General features: G+C 35.3%; 1 protein-coding gene across 2 annotated transcripts; it reads left to right on the top strand.

Annotated features, from left to right (window-relative positions):
* Positions 1–206: 206 nt before the first annotated feature.
* LOC141708616 (signal peptide peptidase-like 3) lies at positions 207–27,425 on the top strand. 2 transcript variants are annotated; one of them, XM_074512325.1, is made up of 14 exons: positions 207–486; positions 2,884–3,042; positions 4,311–4,425; positions 4,568–4,690; positions 6,490–6,647; positions 7,252–7,419; positions 8,634–8,668; positions 8,765–8,921; positions 20,057–20,110; positions 20,193–20,285; positions 20,786–20,928; positions 22,724–22,794; positions 26,825–26,908; positions 27,032–27,425. In XM_074512325.1, the coding sequence occupies exons 1-14, from the start codon at positions 379–381 to the stop codon at positions 27,199–27,201; spliced, it is 1,638 nt and encodes a 545-aa protein (XP_074368426.1). In that variant the 5' UTR covers positions 207–378; the 3' UTR covers positions 27,202–27,425. The 2 variants fall into 2 exon arrangements, with proteins under 2 accessions (XP_074368426.1, XP_074368427.1); XM_074512326.1 differs by having other exon boundaries at positions 208–486; positions 4,314–4,425.
* Positions 27,426–27,691: the final 266 nt, after the last annotated feature.

Below are 27,691 nucleotides of genomic sequence, written 5' to 3'. Positions count from 1 at the left end.
TTGTGTTTTTGATTTAAGTACCAAAACTGTAACAGTCTCCGTTTTGGATTGACTCAATCTACCTTTGATCATCGAAGGATAAAGGGCGTTTTTTACTTTTAAAATTTGTAGTGTAAAATTAAACTCGCGCATTTACATTTTTAATTTAAGTACTAAAACTGCTCCAACTTCGTTTTAGAATAACATTGAGATATGTGTCCCAAAATGACATTGAGGGCTGTTTCCCCAAAACAGATGCCCTTGAAATTAGGACCCAAGGAGCCCTACAGCGAGAGAATCAGGTGTTAGAAAAGTGTACACAGTACCCGCACATACAAAAGGCGGTGGTGGTAATATCCAAACAAAACAGATACGGAGATATTGAGGGATCTAAGCGGAATGGCGGCATCTCACTGGGCATACACCATTCTCTTCTTCTTCTCTTCTCTCTCTCTTGCTGCTTCGAATTCTTCTTCTCCTTTTATTTGCCGCACCACTCCACAACAGGTTTCATTTAGTTTTGAGTTGTTCATTTATACTTATTATATTATAGATTGTAATTTCAAATTGTGATACAGGATTCAACCAAGTATGTGCTTAATTTTTAAACTATATGACTTGTTTAGGTTTATTTTGATTGTCGTTTTTTTAATTAAGTTCCAACTATTCTTCTTGTCAAAAGACTAAATTAGTATATTGATTATTGAGATCATTGGACCTGCCACTGCATTGTAGGAGTAGAAAGAGACGACCTTTGATGCATCTCTTATACTTCTTACATTTCGAAAACTGAACTAGTACGGAGTTTGCTTTTTACTCATCCAACACTAAGATCCATGGCCTCATTTCTTAATTCTTGTTTTGTAATACTTTTCCTTTGACTTGGCTTGATTACAGAATTTCACAACTACACTTCCTTTGCATTTATGCTATAGCTATTGGTTTACGTCTTCCACAAATCCATCTCTCGCGTTGAGTATAATCGAGTAATACCTGACTTTCTATCAACTTAATAAACAAAAAAAATACATCTACAAAATAATTTGGAACTCTTATAATTCTAACTTTCCTCTTGTATTGTAGTGAACTTCTGGGAATAACACTTGCAATTGTTACACTTCTTATGAAGAATAGTTTGTTACACCTCTTTCTGCTAAACTTGTGAGCTGCGATAATCCTGCAATCCAGCTCTGTTCAAGTATACAGTAATTATTTAAATTTATCTTAATCAATTTTCTTTTCAACATCTCAATGTCATATAACATATTTATTTTGAAAAAGATGGTTTTGAAGAAACCAAAATTACCTATCTATTTTATTTATTTATTTCAAAGAAGTGTAGAAATGTCGCAACAACTTTTTTTCTAATAAAAAATGTCGACTTGTATTTTGTTTTCTAGTCTCAAGGAGAATTCTAAATTTATTGTATTGGTAAGAGAATAGTGCAATATAATACGCTGGGTAAAAGTCCATTGTAGACATCGGCCAGAATTAGATGTAAATCTTTATTACTTCTTTGAGAGTATATTGAGTTTTATAGTAACAATAATAATTAGAGTTATTTAATTAATTGCATGTCTTTTTTAAAACTAGTAATAATGTGAATTCTAACTTATAATGATGTTGTTAGGAGGGTTCGATCCTTGGCCTTTGGTAGAATAGCTTAAATAAATAATATTTTTAATGTTGTAGTTAGGAGGATTCGAACCTTAGATTTTGGTAAAATAGCATAAAAGAAAATATTTTTTAGTACAGATCTAACGACTCTAATTTATTCACTAAAGATCCGACGACTATTATTTCTTATATGGTTGAAACAAATTACCAACAATTATACAATGTTTTGTTTATTATAGTATAGTATAGATATGCAGAAATGTCAAATTACATAAGTAGTTAAAGATTTGTCTGATAAAATAATAGTGAATACTTGTGACCTCTATTTTTTTTTAAAGGAAGTGCCTTTTTATTGACTAAATTTTAAATTGACATAGCTAGTTCAGTGGCTACATCATATGTCCTTAAATTTGACATAATCAACGAAAACTTCAACACAACAGATAATGTTAATAATCAATTCATATTTTAGGAGTTATATTGAACATGTTTATAACTCAGGAGTGATAGTATAAATATAATAGCATTGCCATTTCTCATTAAAAATAGGAAAATTTAGTAAAGATCAACATAAGGAAAATGAAATTGTAATATGAAGAGAAGAAATTTTAGTCAAAATGCTAATGAGAGCTCACAAATTAGTTAAACTGGGAGATATTTTTTTTTTTTTTTTTTAAATTTTAAATTGTTTTTGCAGAAAACATGATTAAAACGATTGTCTTGTAATGTGCCTAGTCTAAGAAAGCTGATTGCCTAACTAAAATTGCCTTGCCTGTAGCTACAATGCCACGCCTCTCGATTAATTGAAGATTAGTTTCGCCTTTAATAACACGTAGATGTGTTGTTGAACATTTGCACCTCTCACGGACTTGTGGATGGCCTTGTGGCAAGGCTTCCCCGTGAAGATCAAGGATAAAATCTTCACTTCCCCTCTCGATATACTTAAAAATCTATTATATCAGTATTTGATATACCAAACACGTAACACTGTGCTTTTAACTCTTTAAGTTTGATCTTGTACTCCGTACAATGTACACACATACAATTAGTGTTGGCCGTTCATCATTGTTTATTGTGGGACGGATTGATTTTTATGTGTATAAACATAATCAGTTTTGTGTTATTACTATATTTTTGCCCTTTTGACATGTTCCTTTGTTTTGCAACATGTGGTTATAACTGTGCTATTGTTATATATTGAAGGTTAGCCCTCTAACTCGGCTAGTGACACATCAGACCTCTTTCTTTTTAGAAAGACCTTCTGAAAAATCTTTCTTTTTTTTGCAGGTCATAATTAAGATATGGGTTAATGGAATTGAAGGTAAGAATATTGAAGGCTTAGGTGCATTATTCGGTGGAATATTACCTATACATGAGAAAGAAGGGATAAGACTACCGGCAGTGATTCCACAACCTGTAGAATGTTGTTCCAATCTATCTTCAAAGGTTTTTGCCTATAATATATTAAAATATGCAGAACATGTAAACACATAATAGAAAGTTATTAGTCTTATTTTCTTTGTGCATCATTTGAGGCCAAAGTCCAATTTGGGCCCACAGTAGTGGAAGGAATCAGCGTAAGCCACCTATACTTTTTTCATTCACTTTAGAAGAGGTAAAAAGGGAAAAAACTATTATGGTAACTAAGGAAGTTAGCTAGGGTAAATTGGATACTGGCTAGGAAATTTGTTAGACGTCAAGTGTATGAAAAGAATATAAAGAGAGGGTCTCTAGAGATCAAGGCATTGAGAATTGTGAGGATTGTAGTATAGTTGTGGGAGAGCCAAACTCGCAAAGTTGGCTAAACTGTATTGAGCGCTTCTTATCGTCAATTCCAGTTTTATTTTTATTGATTGTTTAGATTGGACTATTCATTTCTTGTGTTAATGAACGCATATATTGTTCTGTAGTTTGTGTGATTAATTCCCTAATAAATTTAAAATCTTATATTTCAAAATTGTGAGAGTTGATTATACATATATTTAGAGACTTAAAAACTAGGAAACACCGACACTCCAAAAAGGTTGCTGTATGCGTGTCGGACACGGCCGACACAACGACTCGGCACCGACACGGCTGAGTACGTGTCCGACACGCCATGTGGCTTGTCGACAGAAAAAGGCGACCGACACAGGTTCGACACGCGAATGACACGGCCCACCGACTCGGCCCATATAAAAAAAGCCCGGAATCATCATAAGAAAACCCTAGACCATCTTATATTAACCCTAATTTTTCACGTCTCTCTGTCTTTTATAACATCCCTATTCATCTTTCATCTGATAAAATACCGAACCCTATATATACAATCAAATATATACATACATCTATATATATAAAACACATATATGTCTGAAGTATTTTATGATTTTTAACATAAAAATCATAAAGTTTGATGTAAAATATGTGTAGATTGAGCTTATCAAGATATATATTACAATTTGTTTTTTGTATTCTACTTGAACCTAATACAAATTCCCTAATCCTGATTCTCTTGATCATAAAATGCTTCAGAGGTTTCACGTAGTTTGATGTTATATATCTCAGATAGCTGTTCATGGATAGATGCAGTTAGGAAAGTGTTTTGCAAATGGACTCTCTATAGACCTAAAAGTTCGAAGATGATACAATTCACATGAAGAGCTTCATGTATAATAACAAATACACACTTCCAAATTCCAATTGGTTCTAATGGACTTCTCTTGATATATTAGCAGTTATCTGGATCTATTGCAATATGTCAACGCGGGGACTGTGATTTCTCAACAAAGGCTGAAGTGGCACAATCAGGAGGTGCATCTGGAATGTTGGTGATAGATAATGAAGGAGGTAGCTTTAGAATCCCTGAATGTATATTTTACTTTTTTAACTTAATGCTTTATCGTAATTATATAAGAAGTGCCGGTTCAACTCTCATTCATCATATGTAATAGCGTACTGACATATATAGTATCTTTACCATGCTTCTCAGACGGGCTACCTGTAATGGATTGTCCTCACACTAAAACCCTTAATATCAGTATTCCATCTGTGGTTGTCACAAAGTCAGATGGAGAGGTTCTAAGCAAGGCTTTGGCATGTGAAAAAAGCAGTGGTGAGCTTTGTATTTTAGGATAAATTATTTTTGTTGCTGTTGGTCATTGTCTACGGTCATGAAAGTAGAGATAAATATCTATATGAATATCTCAATAGCGCTCCTTAATCTGGAAACTGTTTTAGACTTTTTGAGTTGCATTAGACATGCACTAGCTTTAAGTTTAGGGAGAACAAGTTTTATTATCAATCAACTATTTTTCCTTTTAGAAACCTACAACTGAACAAATAGTTTATTTTTTTCAGTCACCAACTTCACATTTGTATTGGATTACATCCATTCAGTTAATTTTGACTCTTTGAAGTTAGGGTTCATGTATCTCTACGAATCAATAGTTTCTCTCATGTCCACTTTCATGCCCAGAAATTAGGGTTTTTACTCTCAGTTGACTCCTAAGCTCACTATCTACACATCTATGCAAATAAAAACATCAAAATCGATGAATCAAAAATCTAAATGAAGCAAGATTTTACGGGTGTTTGGGACTTGGGAGGTAGAGGATTTAGAGGAGAAATTTGGTTACCTGAACTTGAACTTACGATTTAGACTCCAAAATTATATAAAACAAAGCTTTAATTTGGTGCGGAGATGATGAACAAGAGCGAGAAAAGAAAGATGGGAGAGACACGTCATCAACATAACGACAACTTAACAGAAACTAATATAATGAAATTCAAATGTAATGCTGGTGATCATAAAAATATTTTTTATAGTTCAATGGTAGACTTCTAAAAATGTAAATAGTTGAGTGAGAGCAAGTCCAATGCTAAATCTAAAATGACTATAGCTATTGCTATAATTTGAGACTAAAAAGTACATTTTGGTGCCAAAATAGGTTTCAACTCCAATGCTAGTTCTATTTTCCAACCAAATATTTCCAACCAAATATTTCCAAATTTAGTGAAGTTTTTTTTCTCTCTCTCTCTCTCTCCAATTTCATTTAATGCAACCAATATATATTTCATTTATAGTTATTTAATGATGTGGCCAGGATATCTATAACTATCTTTAGCCTAATTATAGGACCAACTATATGCTTTTATAAGACCAAATACAACTATGTATTGGAGTGGATTTTTTTTTCCATTTTAGTCCTATACTATAGCTATAAGACCAACTATAGCTATGCATTGGACTTGCTCTGACAATAAAATTCACTTTACCTTAAGTTTATAGTCGTTCTTCCAGTAGTAATGTTTCCGTAAAAAAAAGTGAACTTCTATGGACTTCAATTTCCTTTGTCAAGTTCAATTTCCTTTGTTAGTTTGCTGAAGTTTTATGCGGCAAATGTTGTATTCTTAGTCACATTACATCATCAGCTGTAAGTTTGTTATAGGAGTTCTGGCAGTGTGAAATATATATATATATATATATATGTGTGTGTGTGTGTTTGTGTATGTGTCTCTGTGTGTGTATATATATACACTTATTGTTTTTTCAAGTTGGTAGTGACCTTGTAATTAGCACAAGCATGTAGCTTGTGATTGCTTGTTGGTTGTATTCGAGCATTGACAGAATAAGAGAGCATGGATACATACATGTTTCATCTTAATTGCAGTTAACTTCAATACATGCTTAGTGACTGCCTTTTGAATTCTTAGCAGTAACTGTAAAGATAATTATTGGGATTTAGAATTGTCACTTGTATAACATAACCATTCTCATTTCGTGCAGACGTAGTTGAGAAAGACTCCTCTATTTTTACATTTTTGTTCTCTGGTCTTGGTACTTAAGCTACCTTTATATTGTTCTTATATTCAATGTCTATGATACTGATACTGTGTTCATTTAATTTGTAGTGGAATTACTACTTTATGCACCACTCCGTCCAGTGCTGGATATGTCAGTGCTATTTTTATGGTTTATGGCTGTTGGGACTGTAACTTGTGCTTCAGTATGGAAAGGCTTAATCGTTTGTGACAAAAGTGAGGGAAGCTATAGTCAACTTTTGCGAAAGGTTTTAAATTTGTTTTCTTAGTTTTGTCTTTTATTTTTAAGGATATTGCCCAGAGCAGAAGAACAAAAAAGTGATCACTACGTAGATAGCGATTTAAAAGAATTTGAAGAAAAATAATAGAGGATCAGATAGAGAGGACATGTGTACAGACTAGTATTTGTGGAGATCACAATGCATATTACATAGGCCCCATTGGGGTTAAACTACACCACAGAAGTATTCAACTGTTAAGAAAGGATTCTTAGGTTTTGATCAGGACAGGAGAATATCTTTTGGTTTTCTTTTGAAAGCCGAAAACTGTATTTCCTACCACATTAATGGCCCTCTTTACCATTTCGGAAAATGTTAGTTTTTAAATTCTCTATCAGGGGTTAGAAATAATTTGTGATGAATACCCAATTAGACCCCCTTCATTTGATTAAAAAGAGGAACAAGCCCATGAATAGTTGAACAAGTGGGAACTTTTGTTGAGAGGGAGATTGACTATGAGTTACTTTTGGTCCTGTGTTTGTTTTAATCGTAACTGATATATATCTCAATCACTAATTACATTAAACAGTAAATGTAGGTATCTGGCTTACATTTTTCTTTCTTCCTTTGGCAGGAATCCTTAGAGACTGATGAAGATGATGAAGAAATTGTTGAAATTAATATGATGAGTGCCGTTGTTTTTGTAATAACAGCATCAGCATTTCTGCTTCTGCTGTATTATTTCATGTCATCGTGGTTTGTGTGGTTGCTGATTGTACTTTTCTGCATTGGTGGTATCCAGGTACCGTAGGTCATAAAGGTTATACTTTAGGCATTTATTTTGTTGCTATGTGCATTTGTGAAGTGTTTTTAGCGTTAGTGAATTTAACAAGTTGCAATCTGAAATTCTAGATGAGCAAGTTTCCTATTACTTTTGAACCTTCAAAGACTAAACCCAATGAACTCTGCATACATGCACTCAATTGCTGGAACAAGTACACACCCATTGTTGAAGTTCTATATAGTTGAGAATATGTGACTTGTGAGGTGGCAATCTTATAGTTCTTTGGAGAAAGCATAGGTCAAGTTTTGGGTAGTTCTTTTTCTGTTATTCTTTAATCCTAGGTACAATGCTCTACTTAGTAGTTTTCACTTTACCATAACAGTGTACTGTTTATGTCCTTCCACCAAAACAGTTTTCTGTTTTAGATGATTCCCTTTAAATGAAAATGTCAATTATAAACTAAATGTTACATAAATCCTAACTACAAAACCTAAAGGGTAATACCATTTTGACAACCAAATTTTCCACGAAAGTACAAATTAGCCCTCAAAGTACAAACACGTTCCTCATCACCCTTAAAGTTTGGCACTTTTACATCCTGAGCCTTTTTCGTATTTTTCATATTTTTCTTCTGATTCTACCCTCATACTTTCAGTTTACAACTATTATTGTAATAATCAAGTTAAGAAAAAAGATAATATCTTGTTGGATATGTGTCCTTGTGCTTAACTGTATATCGATGTGCATCCAGGTCTAACCAGTATCCTGCGCAGTGATGAAGTTTATATTGAAGAAGTACGTATGCGTGCCATGTTTGGATTGAAATATATGAACTAATTCTCTTTTCATAGATATACAATAACACATATTAACACGCGTTATGTATTTTTTGTGTGTACTGTGTTTAATGTATCATATGCGAATACTTACTATAGAATTGATTTTGCTTTGAAATATGCGATCAACATGGGCAACTTAAGAGGAAGTACACCCTATAATATATTGCCTCGCAGATCTAGAAATTTCACTTAATCAAAATAGATCAGCATAGAGAATTTGTTATAGGCATAGCTATATTTTTCCTTGAAATGAGGAGATAGAAAGCACATCATATGGTCTTATATATGTAAAACCATCCAGATTTTTGCATAAACCATTTACCTGCTTTAGTTTAAAATATAACCTAAAGTCTCTGTAAAATTTTGAGATAATGTATTTTCTTTTGTTATCAGGGAATTCATAGTTGCGTAATATCCCTTCTGTTAAGGTATACATAAATTCTGCTGGTTTCGTGTATTATTAAACACCTTGTTAACTGCTTATTGACTTGTGATTTCTTCTTGTTCTATTGCTTTCTGATTAGTAAATGGAGAAACTTGGGGAAGAGAAAAGTGAATATTCCGTTATTCGGAAGTGTCTCCATTTTCTCTTTAGTTGTCTTCGTATCCTGCTTTGTGTTTACGGTTTTCTGGGCTGCATATCGGAAGGCATCATATTCTTGGATTGGGCAAGACATTCTTGTAAGCCTAATCATTACTGCTATTCTGTTCTAGATTGGTTTACTACATCCTCTGTGAACCCTATTACAGTTTCTTATTGAACTAGTAGTTTAGTACATTTAACATGCCTAAATGACAGGAGCTACTTACACTGTTTTTTCATAGTGGATTGTTATTTTTGGTGTATTTTACATGTGTATGATCGCCACATTTTAAATGCATTGCATTTTTTACATATAATTAATTTAATGTTCGACTTGGAGATGGTTTTTGTTCGGTGGAAATCTTTTCTCTTATATTGTGTCAAATTATTTCTATATACAAGGGTTTGAATACCACAAAATTGTTCTAATATTTGAGCTTATTTAGGAAATCGGGATAAGTGTGATGCTAGATTGAGCAGTTTTATTTTTAAAGGGGTCATTGTTATCAGTGGCCTTTTCCGGTTTATTCTGTTGTCAAAAGAAAAATGAGTATTGAGGCTTTATAAATCCCGACCTTTATGTTTTTTTTGAAAAAACATCTACTCATTTTAATCGGCAAAAGAAGTATCAGTTGTAGCTGTTTTTGAAGGTGTAGTATGGCTCATTTGTTGAAATTTGTGCAAACTTTATGAAGGTTCTAGAATAGTTGGGAAGTCAATTATGGATCCATTGGTTCATGTATTAGAAAGTTCTTGAAGACTCTGCATTTAGTATCTATACATGGAATTTGAGTAGGCTCATGATAATTTAGAATTTTCTGTAGCTACTATAAGTTGTACACTGCAGATTTGTATTAGAACTCAGAAATCAGATTATATTTAGAAATAATTCCATTGTTCTGTCCTGTGTTAAACAACAGTGTGTGTGTTTTTGTGCATTTTCTCAGATTATATTTAGAAATAATTCCCTTGTTCTCTCCTGTGTTAAACAACAGTGTGTGTGTGTGTTTTTGTGCATTTTCTGTGTAGTTCGTTAAGTCTGATCTTGGGCCTGTAGTTAGTGGTTCTAGTTACAGTTAGGAGAGTGTTCAATAATTCTCTCAACCTAGTATCAGAGCTGTGTATCAGCTGTTGTGCTCAGTTAAGGCTGCTCGCGAAAAGGAAGGCAGAATATTGTTCTCTTTTTTTTGGCAAAAATCTGCTGTTGTTGTTGCTGGAATTGTATTTCAGGAAATGGATATGAATGGTGGAACACTGAATCAGTTTGGCATGGAGAAACTAACTAACAACAATTATCAGTACTGGAGGATGTGCATGAAGGCATATCTCCACGGACAAGATCTTTGGGATATTGTCGATGGAGGTGATACAGGATACCCCTGAAAATTTTTGCAGTGCGAGGTTCGATTCACAAAGATCTAATTGATCACATCTGAGATAAGGAGTCACCGAAGGACGTTTGGGATACATTGGAGAAGTTTTTCACTAGGAAGAACACGACAAGACTTCAGTTTTTGGAGAATGAATTGGCAAATACAAACCAAGGGAACATGACAATTGCTCAGTACTTTCAGAAAGTAAAAGAGCTTGTGTGCTGAAATTTCAGAATTAGATCCGGATGAGCCTATCAAAGAGGCACAGATGCGAAGATATCTTATTCGTGGGATAAAGGAGTACACCCCGTTCTTGACTTAAATTCAAAGATGGGAAAATCAGCCTAGTATTGTTGAATTGGAGAATCTGCTTACTAATCAAGAAGCTGTAGCTATGCAGATGGCAAAAGCTTCAATTTCAGAAAACGACGATGCATTGTTTATTGGAAGAAGGTGCTACATCAACTACAAGAATTGAATTGGAGGGGAAACAATCCAAAAGGAGTAGCTGATTGGAAAAGGAGTTCTAGCAGCGAGGAACAATGGAGACTCAAGGATTCAAATGAACGTAAAAGCTGGTCGGGAAAGAATTTTAGACAGAAGGAGATGAATACGAAAACTCACAATATGAGGGAAGGAAGAAGATGCTATATAACAGGTGTGGCAAACCTGGTCACATAAAGAGATTTTGCAGATCAAGATTTATAGAAGGAAATGCAAGCATTTCTCAGAATAAGGAGGAAAATTCTGCTGGATGGGAAACTTGCCTTTCAACCGAGACTAAAATTTGGAGAACTTTGTACAAGAATCTGCACTAACTTCTATTGATTGAGATACTCTTGAAGAAGGTTTAGCAACTATTGATTATTCAAAAGATTGTATCATTGATTCCGGATGTTCTCATCATTTAGCTGGTAACTTAACTGGTAAAGCACCATGGGGGAATGAAAAAGTGTTATCAAACCAAGAGATCACAGCCTCATTACAATTGCAAAAAAAACACCGTACTTTTATGGAGACTCGGTTGAAGATCACTGATTCTAGAGATGGTACCAAGACATTCCATAATATGAGTAATCGATCTAACATCCCCGCGAGAGAAAAGCAAAATATCATCAGCAAAAAACAAATGCGTAAGCTTCAAGTCTTTGCATTTCCAATGAAATTTAAATCCCTCAGATACGTCCCCAAGTAAACTCGATAGAATATTCATACCAATAGCGAACAAATATGGAGATATAGGGTCCCCTTGACGGAGTCCCTTAGCACCACGAAAAAAATCATGTAGGGCTCCATTGATTTACATAGAGAAGTGTGTGGTGGTAACACAAGCTTCAACCCATGAAATAAATTGAGGAGGAAAATATAATTTTCTAAGAGCAGCCAAAATAAAATCCCATCGAATTGAGTCAAAAGTTTTGTGAAGATCGATCTTAGGAGCACACTTTGGGGTCCCTGTCTCTCGAGAGTAGCTTCTAAATAATTCTTGCGCCAAGAAAATATTATCTGAAATGCTCCTTCCCGGAATAAAAGAAGATTGAGATTTTTCGATGATTGAATGCATGATTGCTTTTATTCTATGAGCCATGATCTTTGCTATGCATTTATAAGCAACAGAACATAACGAAATAGGCCTAAAATCCTTCATATTTGTTGGATTAATACTCATTAGAATTAACACTATAGACGTAGTGTTGATAGTTGATAGTTGTTATCAGTGGCCTTTTCCGGTTTATTCTGTTGTCAAAAGAAAAATGAGTATTGAGGCTTTATAAATCCCGACCATTATGTTTTTTTTGAAAAAACATCTACTCATTTTAATCGGCAAAAGAAGTATCAGTTGTAGCTGTTTTTGAAGGTGTAGTATGGCCCATTTGTTGAAATTTGTGCAAACTTTATGAAGGTTCTAGAATAGTTGGGAAGTCAATTATGCATCCATTGGTTCATGTATTAGAAAGTTCTTGAAGACTCTGCATTTAATATCTATACATGGAATTTGAGTAGGCTCATGATAATTTAGAATTTTCTGTAGCTACTATAAGTTGTACACTGCAGATTTGTATTAGAACTCAAAAATCAGATTATATTTAGAAATAATTCCATTGTTCTGTCCTGTGTTAAACAACAGTGTGTGTGTTTTTGTGCATTTTCTCAGATTATATTTAGAAATAATTCCCTTGTTCTCTCCTGTGTTAAACAACAGTGTGTGTGTGTGTTTTTGTGCATTTTCTGTGTAGTTCATTAAGTCTGATCTTGGGCCTGTAGTTAGTGGTTCTAGTTGCAGTTAGGAGAGTGTTCAATAATTCTCTCAACCTAGTATCAGAGCTGTGTATCAGCTGTTGTGCTCAGTTAAGGCTGCTCGCGAAAAGGAAGGCAGAATATTGTTCTCTTTTTTTTGGCAAAAATCTGCTGTTGTTGTTGCTGGAATTGTATTTCAGGAAATGGATATGAATGGTGGAACACTGAATCAGTTTGGCATGGAGAAACTAACTAACAACAATTATCAGTACTGGAGGATGTGCATGAAGGCATATCTCCACGGACAAGATCTTTGGGATATTGTCGATGGAGGTGATACAGGATACCCCTGAAAATTTTTGCAGTGCGAGGTTCGATTCACAAAGATCTAATTGATCACATCTGAGATAAGGAGTCACCGAAGGACGTTTGGGATACATTGGAGAAGTTTTTCACTAGGAAGAACACGACAAGACTTCAGTTTTTGGAGAATGAATTGGCAAATACAAACCAAGGGAACATGACAATTGCTCAGTACTTTCAGAAAGTAAAAGAGCTTGTGTGCTGAAATTTCAGAATTAGATCCGGATGAGCCTATCAAAGAGGCACAGATGCGAAGATATCTTATTCGTGGGATAAAGGAGTACACCCCGTTCTTGACTTAAATTCAAAGATGGGAAAATCAGCCTAGTATTGTTGAATTGGAGAATCTGCTTACTAATCAAGAAGCTGTAGCTATGCAGATGGCAAAAGCTTCAATTTCAGAAAACGACGATGCATTGTTTATTGGAAGAAGGTGCTACATCAACTACAAGAATTGAATTGGAGGGGAAACAATCCAAAAGGAGTAGCTGATTGGAAAAGGAGTTCTAGCAGCGAGGAACAATGGAGACTCAAGGATTCAAATGAACGTAAAAGCTGGTCGGGAAAGAATTTTAGACAGAAGGAGATGAATACGAAAACTCACAATATGAGGGAAGGAAGAAGATGCTATATAACAGGTGTGGCAAACCTGGTCACATAAAGAGATTTTGCAGATCAAGATTTATAGAAGGAAATGCAAGCATTTCTCAGAATAAGGAGGAAAATTCTGCTGGATGGGAAACTTGCCTTTCAACCGAGACTAAAATTTGGAGAACTTTGTACAAGAATCTGCACTAACTTCTATTGATTGAGATACTCTTGAAGAAGGTTTAGCAACTATTGATTATTCAAAAGATTGTATCATTGATTCCGGATGTTCTCATCATTTAGCTGGTAACTTAACTGGTAAAGCACCATGGGGGAATGAAAAAGTGTTATCAAACCAAGAGATCACAGCCTCATTACAATTGCAAAAAAAACACCGTACTTTTATGGAGACTCGGTTGAAGATCACTGATTCTAGAGATGGTACCAAGACATTCCATAATATGAGTAATCGATCTAACATCCCCGCGAGAGAAAAGCAAAATATCATCAGCAAAAAACAAATGCGTAAGCTTCAAGTCTTTGCATTTCCAATGAAATTTAAATCCCTCAGATACGTCCCCAAGTAAACTCGATAGAATATTCATACCAATAGCGAACAAATATGGAGATATAGGGTCCCCTTGACGGCGTCCCTTAGCACCACGAAAAAAATCATGTAGGGCTCCATTGATTTACATAGAGAAGTGTGTGGTGGTAACACAAGCTTCAACCCATGAAATAAATTGAGGAGGAAAATATAATTTTCTAAGAGCAGCCAAAATAAAATCCCATCGAATTGAGTCAAAAGTTTTGTGAAGATCGATCTTAGGAGCACACTTTGGGGTCCCTGTCTCTCGAGAGTAGCTTCTAAATAATTCTTGCGCCAAGAAAATATTATCTGAAATGCTCCTTCCCGGAATAAAAGAAGATTGAGATTTTTCGATGATTGAATGCATGATTGCTTTTATTCTATGAGCCATGATCTTTGCTATGCATTTATAAGCAACAGAACATAACGAAATAGGCCTAAAATCCTTCATATTTGTTGGATTAATACTCATTAGAATTAACACTATAGACGTAGTGTTGATAGTTGATAGTTGTTATCAGTGGCCTTTTCCGGTTTATTCTGTTGTCAAAAGAAAAATGAGTATTGAGGCTTTATAAATCCCGACCATTATGTTTTTTTTGAAAAAACATCTACTCATTTTAATCGGCAAAAGAAGTATCAGTTGTAGCTGTTTTTGAAGGTGTAGTATGGCCCATTTGTTGAAATTTGTGCAAACTTTATGAAGGTTCTAGAATAGTTGGGAAGTCAATTATGCATCCATTGGTTCATGTATTAGAAAGTTCTTGAAGACTCTGCATTTAATATCTATACATGGAATTTGAGTAGGCTCATGATAATTTAGAATTTTCTGTAGCTACTATAAGTTGTACACTGCAGATTTGTATTAGAACTCAGAAATCAGATTATATTTAGAAATAATTCCATTGTTCTGTCCTGTGTTAAACAACAGTGTGTGTGTTTTTGTGCATTTTCTCAGATTATATTTAGAAATAATTCCCTTGTGCTCTCCTGTGTTAAACAACAGTGTGTGTGTGTGTTTTTGTGCATTTTCTGTGTAGTTCATTAAGTCTGATCTTGGGCCTGTAGTTAGTGGTTCTAGTTGCAGTTAGGAGAGTGTTCAATAATTCTCTCAACCTAGTATCAGAGCTGTGTATCAGCTGTTGTGCTCAGTTAAGGCTGCTCGCGAAAAGGAAGGCAGAATATTGTTCTCTTTTTTTTGGCAAAAATCTGCTGTTGTTGTTGCTGGAATTGTATTTCAGGAAATGGATATGAATGGTGGAACACTGAATCAGTTTGGCATGGAGAAGCTAACTAACAACAATTATCAGTACTGGAGGATGTGCATGAAGGCATATCTCCACGGACAAGATCTTTGGGATATTGTCGATGGAGGTGATACAGGATACCCCTGAAAATTTTTGCAGTGCGAGGTTCGATTCACAAAGATCTAATTGATCACATCTGAGATAAGGAGTCACCGAAGGACGTTTGGGATACATTGGAGAAGTTTTTCACTAGGAAGAACACGACAAGACTTCAGTTTTTGGAGAATGAATTGGCAAATACAAACCAAGGGAACATGACAATTGCTCATTACTTTCAGAAAGTAAAAGAGCTTGTGTGCTGAAATTTCAGAATTAGTTCCGGATGAGCCTATCAAAGAGGCACAGATGCGAAGATATCTTATTCGTGGGATAAAGGAGTACACCCCGTTCTTGACTTAAATTCAAAGATGGGAAAATCAGCCTAGTATTGTTGAATTGGAGAATCTGCTTACTAATCAAGAAGCTTTAGCTATGCAGATGGCAAAAGCTTCAATTTCAGAAAACGACGATGCATTGTTTATTGGAAGAAGGTGCTACAACTACAAGAATTGAATTGGAGGGGAAACAATCCAAAAGGAGTAGCTGATTGGAAAAGGAGTTCTAGCAGCGAGGAACAATGGAGACTCAAGGATTCAAATGAACGTAAAAGCTGGTCGGGAAAGAATTTTAGACAGAAGGAGATGAATACGAAAACTCACAATATGAGGGAAGGAAGAAGATGCTATATAACAGGTGTGGCAAACCTGGTCACATAAAGAGATTTTGCAGATCAAGATTTATAGAAGGAAATGCAAGCATTTCTCAGAATAAGGAGGAAAATTCTGCTGGATGGGAAACTTGCCTTTCAACCGAGACTAAAATTTGGAGAACTTTGTACAAGAATCTGCACTAACTTCTATTGATTGAGATACTCTTGAAGAAGGTTTAGCAACTATTGATTATTCAAAAGATTGTATCATTGATTCCGGATGTTCTCATCATTTAGCTGGAGATGGTTCTCTACTTTCATCACAGAAGGAATACATGGGAGATAAAGCAATCATGACAGCTGATAACTCTATTCATCCTGTCAGAACTGAAGGAAATGTGAAGGTGAAATCTGACCAGTGTATACCATGTTCCCGGTATGACTAAGAATTTGAATTCTGTTTCTCAACTTACATATTCTGTTCGATATGTGTTATTTGGTCCAAATGATTTCAAAATTCTGGAAAATATAAAAAACATTGATGCTGACACAGTGCTAAAAAGGGAAGAGAGTCAAATTTCTGTACGTTTTGTCGGCAAATGAAGTTTTTGTGGAGAAAACAAGCCGACAAGATAAAGCATCGTTATGGCATGCTCGTTTGACACATGTAAGCTATGAGAAGCTGAAAAATATTTCAGCCAATAACATTGTCAATGGGTTGCTTAATTTGGGAAGTTTTAATCGTGAAGTTGTTTGTGAAGGATGCCAATATGGCAAAGCATGTCGTCTTCCGTTCGAAAAATCTTCAATAAGAAGTATAAAACCTTTACAGCCGATTCATTCTGATTTATTAACAAGCAATGCAGCTAGTTATAGTGGACTTTACTATATGCTTTTAATTGGTGATAACTAGACGAGATTTTCATGAGTCTTCTTCATGAAGGAGAAGTCTGAAACTTTCTCAATCTTCAAGCAATTCAAGAGGAAGGTTGAGGGGGAGCTTCGAAGAAGGATCAGGTGCTTGCTGACTGATAATGGAGGGGAATTTACATCAAACGAGTTTGCTGATTTCTGTGACAGACCTGGAATAAGAAGACAATTTACATGTCCACGAACATCGCATCAAAATGGAGTTGTTCAACGGAAGTTAAGGCATTTACAAGAGGTGTGTAGAAGTTGGATACATGCAAAAAAGTCTTCCTCAAGAATTATGGGCAGAAGCCATACGGTGTGCTTGTCATGTGATAAATCGTTTACCCTCAAATGTTATCAACATGAAAACTTCTTACGAACTTCTCTACAAGGAGAAGCCCTCGGTTTCATATTTCAGAATTTTTGGCTCTACAAGCTATGTTCATGTTTCTGATCAGCTGCGCGCCTGCGCGCCAAAATGGATCCTAAGGAAAATAAATGCATATTTGTGAGCTATGATATCAATAGAAAAGGATGGAGATGTATGGATCTTGAAACACTCAAGGTTGTGACATCAAGAGATGTTGTATATGATGAAACGTCGTCTTATTATGTACAACCTATCTTAACGAAACTTGCAGATCCGTTAAACTATGAAAATGAATATGTACAAGAAAAAACAAATGCTCCAAGTCCAACCATACCTCTCGATGATTATGCAAGTGAAAGTGAGGAACATTATGAAGAAGATAATGAAGATCAAGGGGGTGATCAGCTGTCACGAAGACCGCAAAGAACACGAAGGAGGAATGAAAGGTACAAGGACTACATTATTGGAGCCGAATGTTTCTTTGCCTGCCCTTTTGATGAATCTGAACTATCAACATATGAAGATGCAAAAGGTAATCAAAACTGGGAAGCTGCTGTGGTGGAAGAAATATCAGCACTTTATAAGAATGAGACATGGGATCTAGTTCCCAAACCTGAAGGGGTTAAACCAATTTCTTGCAAATAGGTTTACAAAGTCAAACGTTAATCCGATTGGGCAGGAGACGTAACAGATAGAAGAACTACATCGGGATATTGTTCCTATGTTTGGGGTAATCTAGTAACATGGAGAAGTAAAAAGCAATCAGTAGTCTCCAGAAGTTCAGCTGAAGCAGAACTTAGAGCTCTTGCTCTTGGCATTTGTGAAGGAATTTGGCTGAATAGATTGCTCGATGAACTAAGATTTTTTGCAGTAAAGCCTATAGAAATGGTTCGTCACAATCAAGGCGCCATTAGTATTGCTAAAAATTCAGTTCATCACAATAGAACAAAACATATCGAGATAGACAGGAGAAAATCGAAAATGCAACTATCCAAACTATTTATACTTCGTCAAGGCTTCAAATAGCTGATGTTCTTACCAAAGCCCTGCCAAAGACTGTTTTTGATGAGTTAATATGCAAGCTAGGAATGTTTGATATATATAACCCATCCTGAGCGGGAGTGTAGATTTATGGTGTATATATTAGGTGTGAAGTAGAGAGAAATGTTAATATCCTTGACTTATGTATATCTCTGATTCTTAGGTCTTTAGTACTGTATCCCTGATTTAAGGTGGTGTGTGTTGTAATCTGCCTATTTATAGGTAATTCATATGACAGAATGAAATATCAATTTCTCTGCAAATTTACGCCTTTGTTCTTCTAATTTACGCCCAAATCAAATCGGAGATGGAGTCGAAGAAGAATCGATTCACGAAAAAAGGGGAAATGAGGTCTAATGAAATTCCGGCGATGAAGATGGAGGAGGAGATTCATGGTGAGATTCTGGCAAGGGAGCTGTAGTGGAGTGGGATGACGTAGAAGAGAGTGATATAGATGCTAGGAAGCACCGACACTCCATAAAGGTTGCTGTATGCGTGTCGGACATGGCCGACACGGCGACGGCGACTCGGCACCGACACGGCTGTCTGACACGGCGACGGCGACTCGGCACCGACACGGCTGAGTACGTGTCCGACACGCCATGTAGCATGTCGAAAGAAAAAGGCGACCAACACGCGACCGACACGCGACTGACACGGGTTCGGCACGCGATCGACACGGCCCACCGACTCGGCCCATATGAAAAAGCCCAAAATCATCTTAAAAAAAGCCCAAACCATCTTATATTAACCCCAATTTCATGTCTCTCTGTCTTTTATAACCTCCCTCTTCATCTTTCATCCGATAAAATACAAAACCCTATATATGTACAATTAAATATATACATACATCTCTCTTTATATATATAACACATATATCTCTATAGATCTCTCTTGTTGTTTTAAGGACACATACAATGAGTCACGAGATGATAATTTAAATGAAAATGTAGAATAGATCTTACAGTAGTTTATCACTAATTATGAAGGAAACTCGATTATTTTTATGAATGAAGTTGTTCAATATTTGACTTATACAAATCTTAAATTTTTTATTTTTTTATTACTTTTTTTTGCTGTGTCCTGTATCCACGACACTTTGATAATTGACGAATCCCTATGTCCCGTGTCGCCGTATTAGTGTCGGTGCTTCCTAGTATAGATGAATGTATCAACGTATATTCTTCACCGTGGAAGATAGATTTGAAAATGATGAAAGAAAACGAAATTTGCAAAGTCAGTTATATATATATATATATATCTCACTTCTTATTAACTATTTGAACGAGCAAAAGCGATCATACTATGGAACACTAATACATTGTTATTGAGTCGACGACTAGTCGACGACAAGTCGCCCAGTCGCTCCAATTAATAAGTCGACAAGCGACTTGATGATTTTGGCGTCCATGGGCCTTTACCCGATCCGATCTGGTATGTATATTTATATATATATATAAACGACTTGTCGACTTTTTTCGACTTGTCGACTTTTTTCGACTAGTCGGGCGACTTGTCGACTAGTCGATTCCAAGGTACCCGGGCGCCGAGGCTCGACTTGGCGACTTAATAACCTTGCACTAATATATTATAAATTTTCTTTATGTATTGTATAACTATTGAACTTCAATTGTGTGTTAATTTTATTAAAAATCTGATTATTGATACTGATGCACTTGTTCAAATATTTTTAACCTCATTTCGCTTTTCTCTCCGATATCCATCCTTCTCTGCATTAATTAATCCGATTTAATCTGTTGTCAGGGTATCTTTCTGATCATAACGGTTCTGCAACTGGCTCAGTTGCCCAATATAAAGGTTAGCATAAGCATAATAAATGAAGATTTATGCCATCCACATAGTTTCACATTATTCTTCAATTATTATATTTTTTTTTCAGGTTGCTACTGTGCTTCTTTGCTGTGCTTTCCTATATGACATCTTTTGGGTTTTTCTATCACCTGAAATATTCGGCAACAGTGTTATGATCGCAGTAAGTTTTGCTTTCCTCTACCCTTTTTAATTTATAACTATGCAAGCTATAAATATTCATGCTACCCATGTTCTGTTACCTAATGTATTAATGTACTTGTGATGTTCTTAGTCACTTATAATGTTCTTTGTCTACATATTAGGATGTGAATACCATATAAAAAATAAGCAAATGTATAAATTTTAAATGTTCTACATTAGTATAGGATATAGATATACATAAGTGAAAATTAATCTGCTCACAAAGTTGAGTTTCAGGCATTGAGTTTTGGAATATATATATTCTTTTTGAAAATGAACTTTGCATAAGCGGAGGAGTGTAAAAGCTGCCAAAAACATTAGCATAGAATCAGATCGTTTGTGTGAAATTATGGATTTTTATTTTGAAATTTGTAACTAACATATAATTTTAAGAAACCTGTAATTACTTCGTTATTTATCCATCAAAGACCACCAATGTAAGAAAATATCTTCTCAATCTTTTTCATTCTTTGTTTGTAGGTTGCTGAAGGTGATAATAGTGGTGGCGAATCCATTCCGATGCTCTTGAGAGTCCCTCGGTTTTTCGATCCTTTTGGTGGATATAACATGATTGGATTTGGGGACCTTGTATTCCCGGGTTTGCTTGTTGCATTTTCACTGAGGTAAACCCTAAACTATAGTACCTTATACCTTTCATTGGTATAAGATCTAATTCATTTATCAGTATTTTTTCATATGTCATTGATGGCCATTAACATTGTCTGAATGTGTGGAAATTGGATTTAAAAGAGATTTATATCTGAGGGTTCAGGGGCCTCTCGATAAATTTTTTATTTTCTGGTACTGCATTTCACTATATGTTTATCCTCCCTTGCGAATCAGGTTTTTAGCTTTGTCTAAATGTCCTCGTATCCTTAGCCCATTTGTGCGATCTTTTTTATTTCCCTTCCTTTTTCAAGATGAAACAAGTAAACCACCATATGATACCCCGTGGCTAACTTGTTATACACTCTTTCAAGGTTTCTCATGTTATGCGGGATCTTAAACTCTTTTGTTATTTTTGTTTTTTCTTCTTTCGATTACTACAGTTTCTAGATATAATATAGTATATGTTTCTTCTAGCAATAAAAAAAATCTGTGCTCGCATTCATGAGCTGTGAATATGTGTATCAAACGTGCATCTGACTATCTGGCAATCAAGTTATATTAATTTTGTGAGATTATGTACTCTTACGTATCTATATATAAATTCTACAAAGTTTATGTTTATAAGTTTTTAGCATCCACAGTATTACCCTATCCTCTGTTTTACATATATTCTTATTTTGGATTTGTCGAACTTGTAACTGTTACTCCCTCTGTCCCAACCATTTCTTTACGCTTTCCTTTTTGGGATGTACCTTCCAATTCCTTACATTTCAAATTTTTTCAAAACTAGTAAAGTTTTTATAATATTAAAAACAACCACATCCATTACTTACCTCCACTCTACCCACTTTATACATAAAATATTGATCGGTCCCACCACTTCACTCACTTTTTTAACTTTGCTCCACTACATTATCATTTTTCTTAACCTCCGAACCCAACCCAAATGTAAACAAATGGGAGGGTCAGAGGGAGTATCATATAGGTAGACGCAAGTAATCTGTATATCTACAAATGAAAATACGTATGGAGTTGGACAAAATGTTTATTTACTCAAAGAAAAGAAGTTCGACAGTTTAATTATTGAACCTCATCGTTAGTTTTAGTGGGATTTACATACTTAACAGTTAGCTCACAATATGAATTTCATGCTATCATTCAAGCCACATATACTTGAATTATCGGAGTCATAATTTTTGAATTTTGCATAGAGGCTAAAGCTAATATGGGTCCGAGGTAATATGTAGTCCAATCCACTTGTGGTCTATTATCTTGAAGCCAAGTTTTCCCTGCTCTACGAAGAAACAATATTTAGTTTTTTTTATTGCCGTTGTATATCCTTATCTTAAACAACAAAGCTTGAAAAACCACCTAACTGATAATCTGGATACGTGCACACTGCACATTGTGTGAACTCCACTTGGATCAGAAACTCAAGTCATAGAATTTGTGTACAACCAGATAATGCAATAGATTTGAGGTTTCTTAAATCTATTTAGCAATAAAATAAAATGCAAAGTTACTTATTTTGTTTGGTATGTTTCTTATCTTTTGTTGTTTTGGTGTTTGTGCCGGTGAATACGAATAATCTGGTATTTTATTATTCTTACATAAAATGCTCCTCATTGGTATGTGCAGGATAAAGGTCGAGCATTTTATTTACTTTTTCATGTTCTCCATGTTATATGATTTAGTTAGTGGATATCGCCTCTCACATTTTAATTGTATATTTGTGTATTCATTTAGTAGAATTTGAAGCTTCTTTTTTCCTCATTTTTTGACATTACTCTTTTGGATGTGGTTGTGCAGATATGACAAACAAAAGAAAAAGGGTCTGGCAAATGGGTATTTTCTTTGGTTGACAGTTGGCTACGGACTAGGTGTGTATTCTCGCACTATCCTGTACTCCTTCCTTGTTAAGCACATCAGCACATCATTTCTTTGCTTGTTTTCTTGGTCAAATATGAAGTAAAAGAAGGTAAATCTACTTCTCACGTTATTCTTATAATAAATCACTAGTTGGCTATTATGAAAGATGACATCAGTGAATCATCAAAGACATTTGAACACTCTACCAAAGTTAATGTATTCATATTTTCCATGAAGCAGGAGCATTAATTAACTAGTGATAGACTATTGTTACCTGGACTTGGGTGCAAGTGTTGGAAAAACTGAACAGCGTTGCAGGAATGGCGTCTAGTAGTCTACTGTCATTAAACTTAACTATATATGTCAAATTCATTAGTCATGAGGATAAGATAAAAGAAAGTCTTCCAAGGACCTTTCTTTATATAAACAACTTTTTAGGATGCCGTGAATTTCATCTTGAACCTGATTTGCGCAAGGTGAACCTGTTCAAACATGACGGATCCGACTCAAAACCCATACCCATACCATACCCATGTCTAATCGACTTAGATACGAGGACCAAAACAAAGAGTCTGGGTAACAGAGGGGATTGGGAATGAGTGAAATATGCCGTAGTTTTGTGAGAATTTTTTTTTAAAACTAAGATTACATTGACTGTATTATTGCCCTATTTGAGTGGAATTTGCCGAAGTTGCGTAAGAAAAAATTTTAAACCAAGATTTTAGAGACTCTATTTTTCTCCTAGTTGAATATGTTGGGTTTGGTCTTGGGCCAGTCCATAAGTCTGGTACTGTGCTATCTCTATAGTCGTGTCATCATTGATATGGAACACTGACGCCATGTACTCAGCTAAAACATGTTAGATGCTATTCATGAAATTTGAATAAACAGCATAGTTCAGGTGACAAAATAGAAGAGAACATATGAATGTTTTTATTTTTATCTGATTTTAATAAAGTTTTGAAGTGGAACATAAAAGATAAATTAGAACCACCACCACCAACATATTAAAGGGTAATTATGTAGAGGAATTGATTGATAAGCTCCATATATTACTAATTAAGCTCCAGATGTAATGACATTATTATTCATGATAAAATGAAAATTAATCAACTTCATCATAAATAAATTAATCAACTTCATCATAACTCCATCACATTTGAATTTCTGTTAGTAACATTTTCCAGTCCCTGATTTTTCCAGCACTGTTATCTTTCCCATCTCAGTTTGATATTCACCCACAATCCTATCTACTTCCTGAAATCTCGCCTGAGTATCCTCACGTCTTTTGTCATCCGAAAACTCTGTTTGACTGGTGTTTCCCGTCCCTTGTGACCCTGAGCCCCCACCATTACCTTTTGTCGGCCACCTTGCTCCAGTATTATTTTTGACAGCTCTGCCGGTGCTCTCAGCCACGTTCCATACGCTTTCTCTATTACCTTGCCTGCGTTAGCGTATACAACATTACAATCTCGTTCTCCATATCCCAATATCCCACAAACAAAACAAAACGTGGAGAACTCTCGTATTTGAAATTGATCCAACTCATTCTCCTCCAGGCCTCTTGATTTTCATCCTACATTTTAATGGTTTACTGACGTTCATTTGAACTCGAATTCGGACATGCTTTCCTGATACCATCGTAATTTGAAGGGTCAGATTTGACATAGGCGCCAATATAGTTACCAATACTTTGGAGTAAAGTTTCTGAGATGAAACCATTTGGTAGGTCATAGACTTGCACCCAGATTTCTGTATCATCCAATTTTACCTCCCTTGGATCATCATTTTCCTTCACTTTACTGTAAATTAATAAGCTTTGTTCAAACGGCCACGGGCCTCCATCAAGAACCTTCTGTGAATCCATTGGATGGTAAAAACAAATGTATACCTCATTTCTTCTAAATCATGAATCTCAACACTCTTTCGGACGCTATAAGGATGCTAACATGTTCTGCATTGCCATAAAATTAATATTCTTCTCAGTCAAGAAGCGTCCTACCAATACAAATGCTTCCTTCTTTTTCACGATCTCTTCAGAGGCAATAATAGCCCCTCCTTCCTCCTCTTCATCTATTGACAGTTTAGCATATAATTCATCCAACGTTTGTTTCGAGTACTCCATGATCAAATATAAATGTATACTAATGATAAAAATGTTTGACCGATAACAGGATAATTAACTTAATAAGAATAAAAACTTGTTACTTGAACAAGACTGAAAAACTCTCAACATTGGAGAGACGTGTATTGTTTTTTATTTAACTTTTTTTGTTAAGTTACTGAAAAGTGCACAAACAAGTTTGTGACGAATGAATTTGGTGGTTATTATTGTTGGCACAAATGTGTAATCTACTCCAAGTCAGCAGTAGCTAAGTTACATCAAGCCACGTCAGGATCATGACATTTTCCGTTAGGTTAACTGATCAAACTAACGGGTGTGTCATTATCGACTTTTAAAATGGCGCATTAGAGACTCAAAGAAGTATCATCAATCAATTTTTTTTGATATCTAGGGCACACTTCGGTGACCAAATTTTCATTTAACCCTGTTACAATATATTTTGACATGTTATCTTTTCATTATAATTACAAATATATAAAACTTATCTCTAAGATATGTGTATAGAATTTATTTTTTTTATTTAAATTTTAAAATAAAATATAACTTTAATGGAAAGAATATAACACTTTATTAATGTAATATATATATACACTATATAATATATTATCTAGACCTTCTCTTTGTGAGGGCAAGATACATGCTTGGTATTTTGTGAAGAGCAGGTCCTTGGATCATTAAATAACTTATGCTTTAGTCAATTGGGCTATGGCCCAAAATGCCCCATCCCCAATTTTCATGTCCATCCCTACCCCATTCAAAATTTTGGCCCAAAATACCCCACATATACTGCGTTCGGGCTCCGCAACAGCCTATTGTGCTAATTCGTGTGACACATCACCTCTGTTGCGCCTTTTGGTGTGCCGTATATAATGCCTAATACGGCATTTCTTGTAGCGTATCACGCCTGATGCGCATCAGGCGTTCTTAAAAAAAAAGAAGAGATGCGGCAGACGATTTGCAGTTTCCTTAGGGAGGGCCAAACATCTTGAAAATGGGGTATTTTGGTGATTATCTCTAGTCAATTGGATGTTTCAAGATTGCATCATATTATCAGAATACTTCTCGTATGCATCACAATACCGGATAAAATGCAGATCTGAATTAGTTTACTTTTCTGAAACCACCGTGGGATAGGCCTATTATTGGACCGGAGACCCGATCCGATCCAGGATCTTTTTAATGGATATGGATCCGATCCACGGCGTGGGACTATTGTGATGTTACTAGTGGTTAAATATGATTTGTAAGAAGTCAATTGTGTATATTTCCTTGTTTGTCGAAATGTCTCAGAATCCGAAATGGGGAATGTCTACAGCTTGTCCTGTGTCCAATTTTCGGAGTTTAGATGTGTTCCTTGTGTCACTGACAGATAGGCCTGCGCAAATTATGTGCTTGAAATGTTCTGATGTAAACGGTCTGTGGCTCAGTGCATTGGGTTATCTTGTCAGAATATATAGTATACTAATAAAATTGTCAAAAAATGTTGGGAAGTTCAGATGTCCTCATCTTACAGTGAACCTCGATTAAGTAATAATCGATAAGATAATAACCTTGCTAAGATAATATTTTTCTCCGATCCCAACATAATGGAGACATTGTATTTTTTCAATCCCGATAAAGTAATAAACTCGCTAAATTAATTTTTTTTCATGGTCCCGTGCATATTTACTTTAAAGAGGTTCAACTGTAATTAGTGGTGTAGTTATTCTGTATTTTTTTTAATCCAAAAAAACCTACCATCTGAGGCAAATTGTATCTAATTATTCTTTTTGGTCTCGTTATTTGATATGAAGCTGAGGTTTATTTCATATCATGAACTGGTGTGCATGTGTGTATTTAAATGGATCGGTAGCTCCTGTGTCAAATTATTATTACAGCACTAAGCATTTGTTACTAATAACGGTTTCCTACTGCAGGCCTTCTTTTCACTTACCTAGCATTGTATCTAATGAACGGCCAGGGCCAACCTGCTCTTCTTTATCTTGTTCCATGTACTCTTGGTATGATCCATATACTGCTATGACAGCTGAAGCTATCTTTTCCACTTCAGTGGATGTTTATGGTGGATTTCTTGTTTCTTAATATCTAACTTTCTTCCATTTTGATGTTTGTGTGTGGCTTAGGGACATTTGTGATGTTGGGTTTGGTGAGAGGCGAACTAAAAGACCTGTGGAATTACAGCCTAGAAGATCATTCACCATCTACCAGCAGTTCTAGACAGAGCTTCACAGATAGGGTTGATTGTGCCTCTGAGACGAATAATATTGAGGTGCGGGGTCCTTTATCTGTGTAATTGTGCCGGTCCTGGGCATATATAGCCAAAAAAACACAATTCACAGCTTGAACTATCGTTGTTGTAGCGTATACTTGTGTGTATTAAGCAACCTATATATATATCTGTGTGTTGTTGGGGGCGGGTTGACGTTTGAGTGTCAATGTGTACTCCCTCCGTTCCAAAAAATGTTTCTCGTTTTGACTTTTTACACTATTCATGGTAAGCGATTGATTACTCATTTACGTCTAATCTATAAAATCAAATATAGTCATGAGTGATCTTGTTGGATTCGTATTTATGAGTAAATTAAAAATATTAACAATCAAAAGTGTGTATTGACAAATATGTCCAACACAAACGGTAGGGAGGGAGGGAGGGAGTATTACGTATAGTTGGGGAAGAGACCGAACCTGCTCATCAAATTAAAAGCTAATTACTTGATTTTGGTATTTGCTTAAAAAAGACTCTGAAAATCAAAGTCGGCACTCAAAATTAGAGTACGTAAGGT

This window comes from Apium graveolens, chromosome 2 (genome assembly GCF_009905375.1).
Source record: "Apium graveolens cultivar Ventura chromosome 2, ASM990537v1, whole genome shotgun sequence".
Taxonomy (NCBI): Eukaryota; Viridiplantae; Streptophyta; class Magnoliopsida; order Apiales; family Apiaceae; genus Apium; species Apium graveolens.
The sequence above is the reverse complement of the archived record's forward strand: the minus strand, read 5'-3'. Positions and strand labels throughout refer to the sequence as shown.

Coding starts and splice junctions, on each gene's coding strand:
- LOC141708616 (XM_074512325.1), top strand. CDS start 379: ATGGCGGCATCTCACTGGGCATACACCATTCTCTTCTTCTTCTCTTCT. Junction 6,648..7,251: donor ATAGTCAACTTTTGCGAAAG/GTTTTAAATTTG, acceptor TTCCTTTGGCAG/GAATCCTTAGAGACTGATGA. Junction 7,420..8,633: donor TCTGCATTGGTGGTATCCAG/GTACCGTAGGTC, acceptor TTTTGTTATCAG/GGAATTCATAGTTGCGTAAT.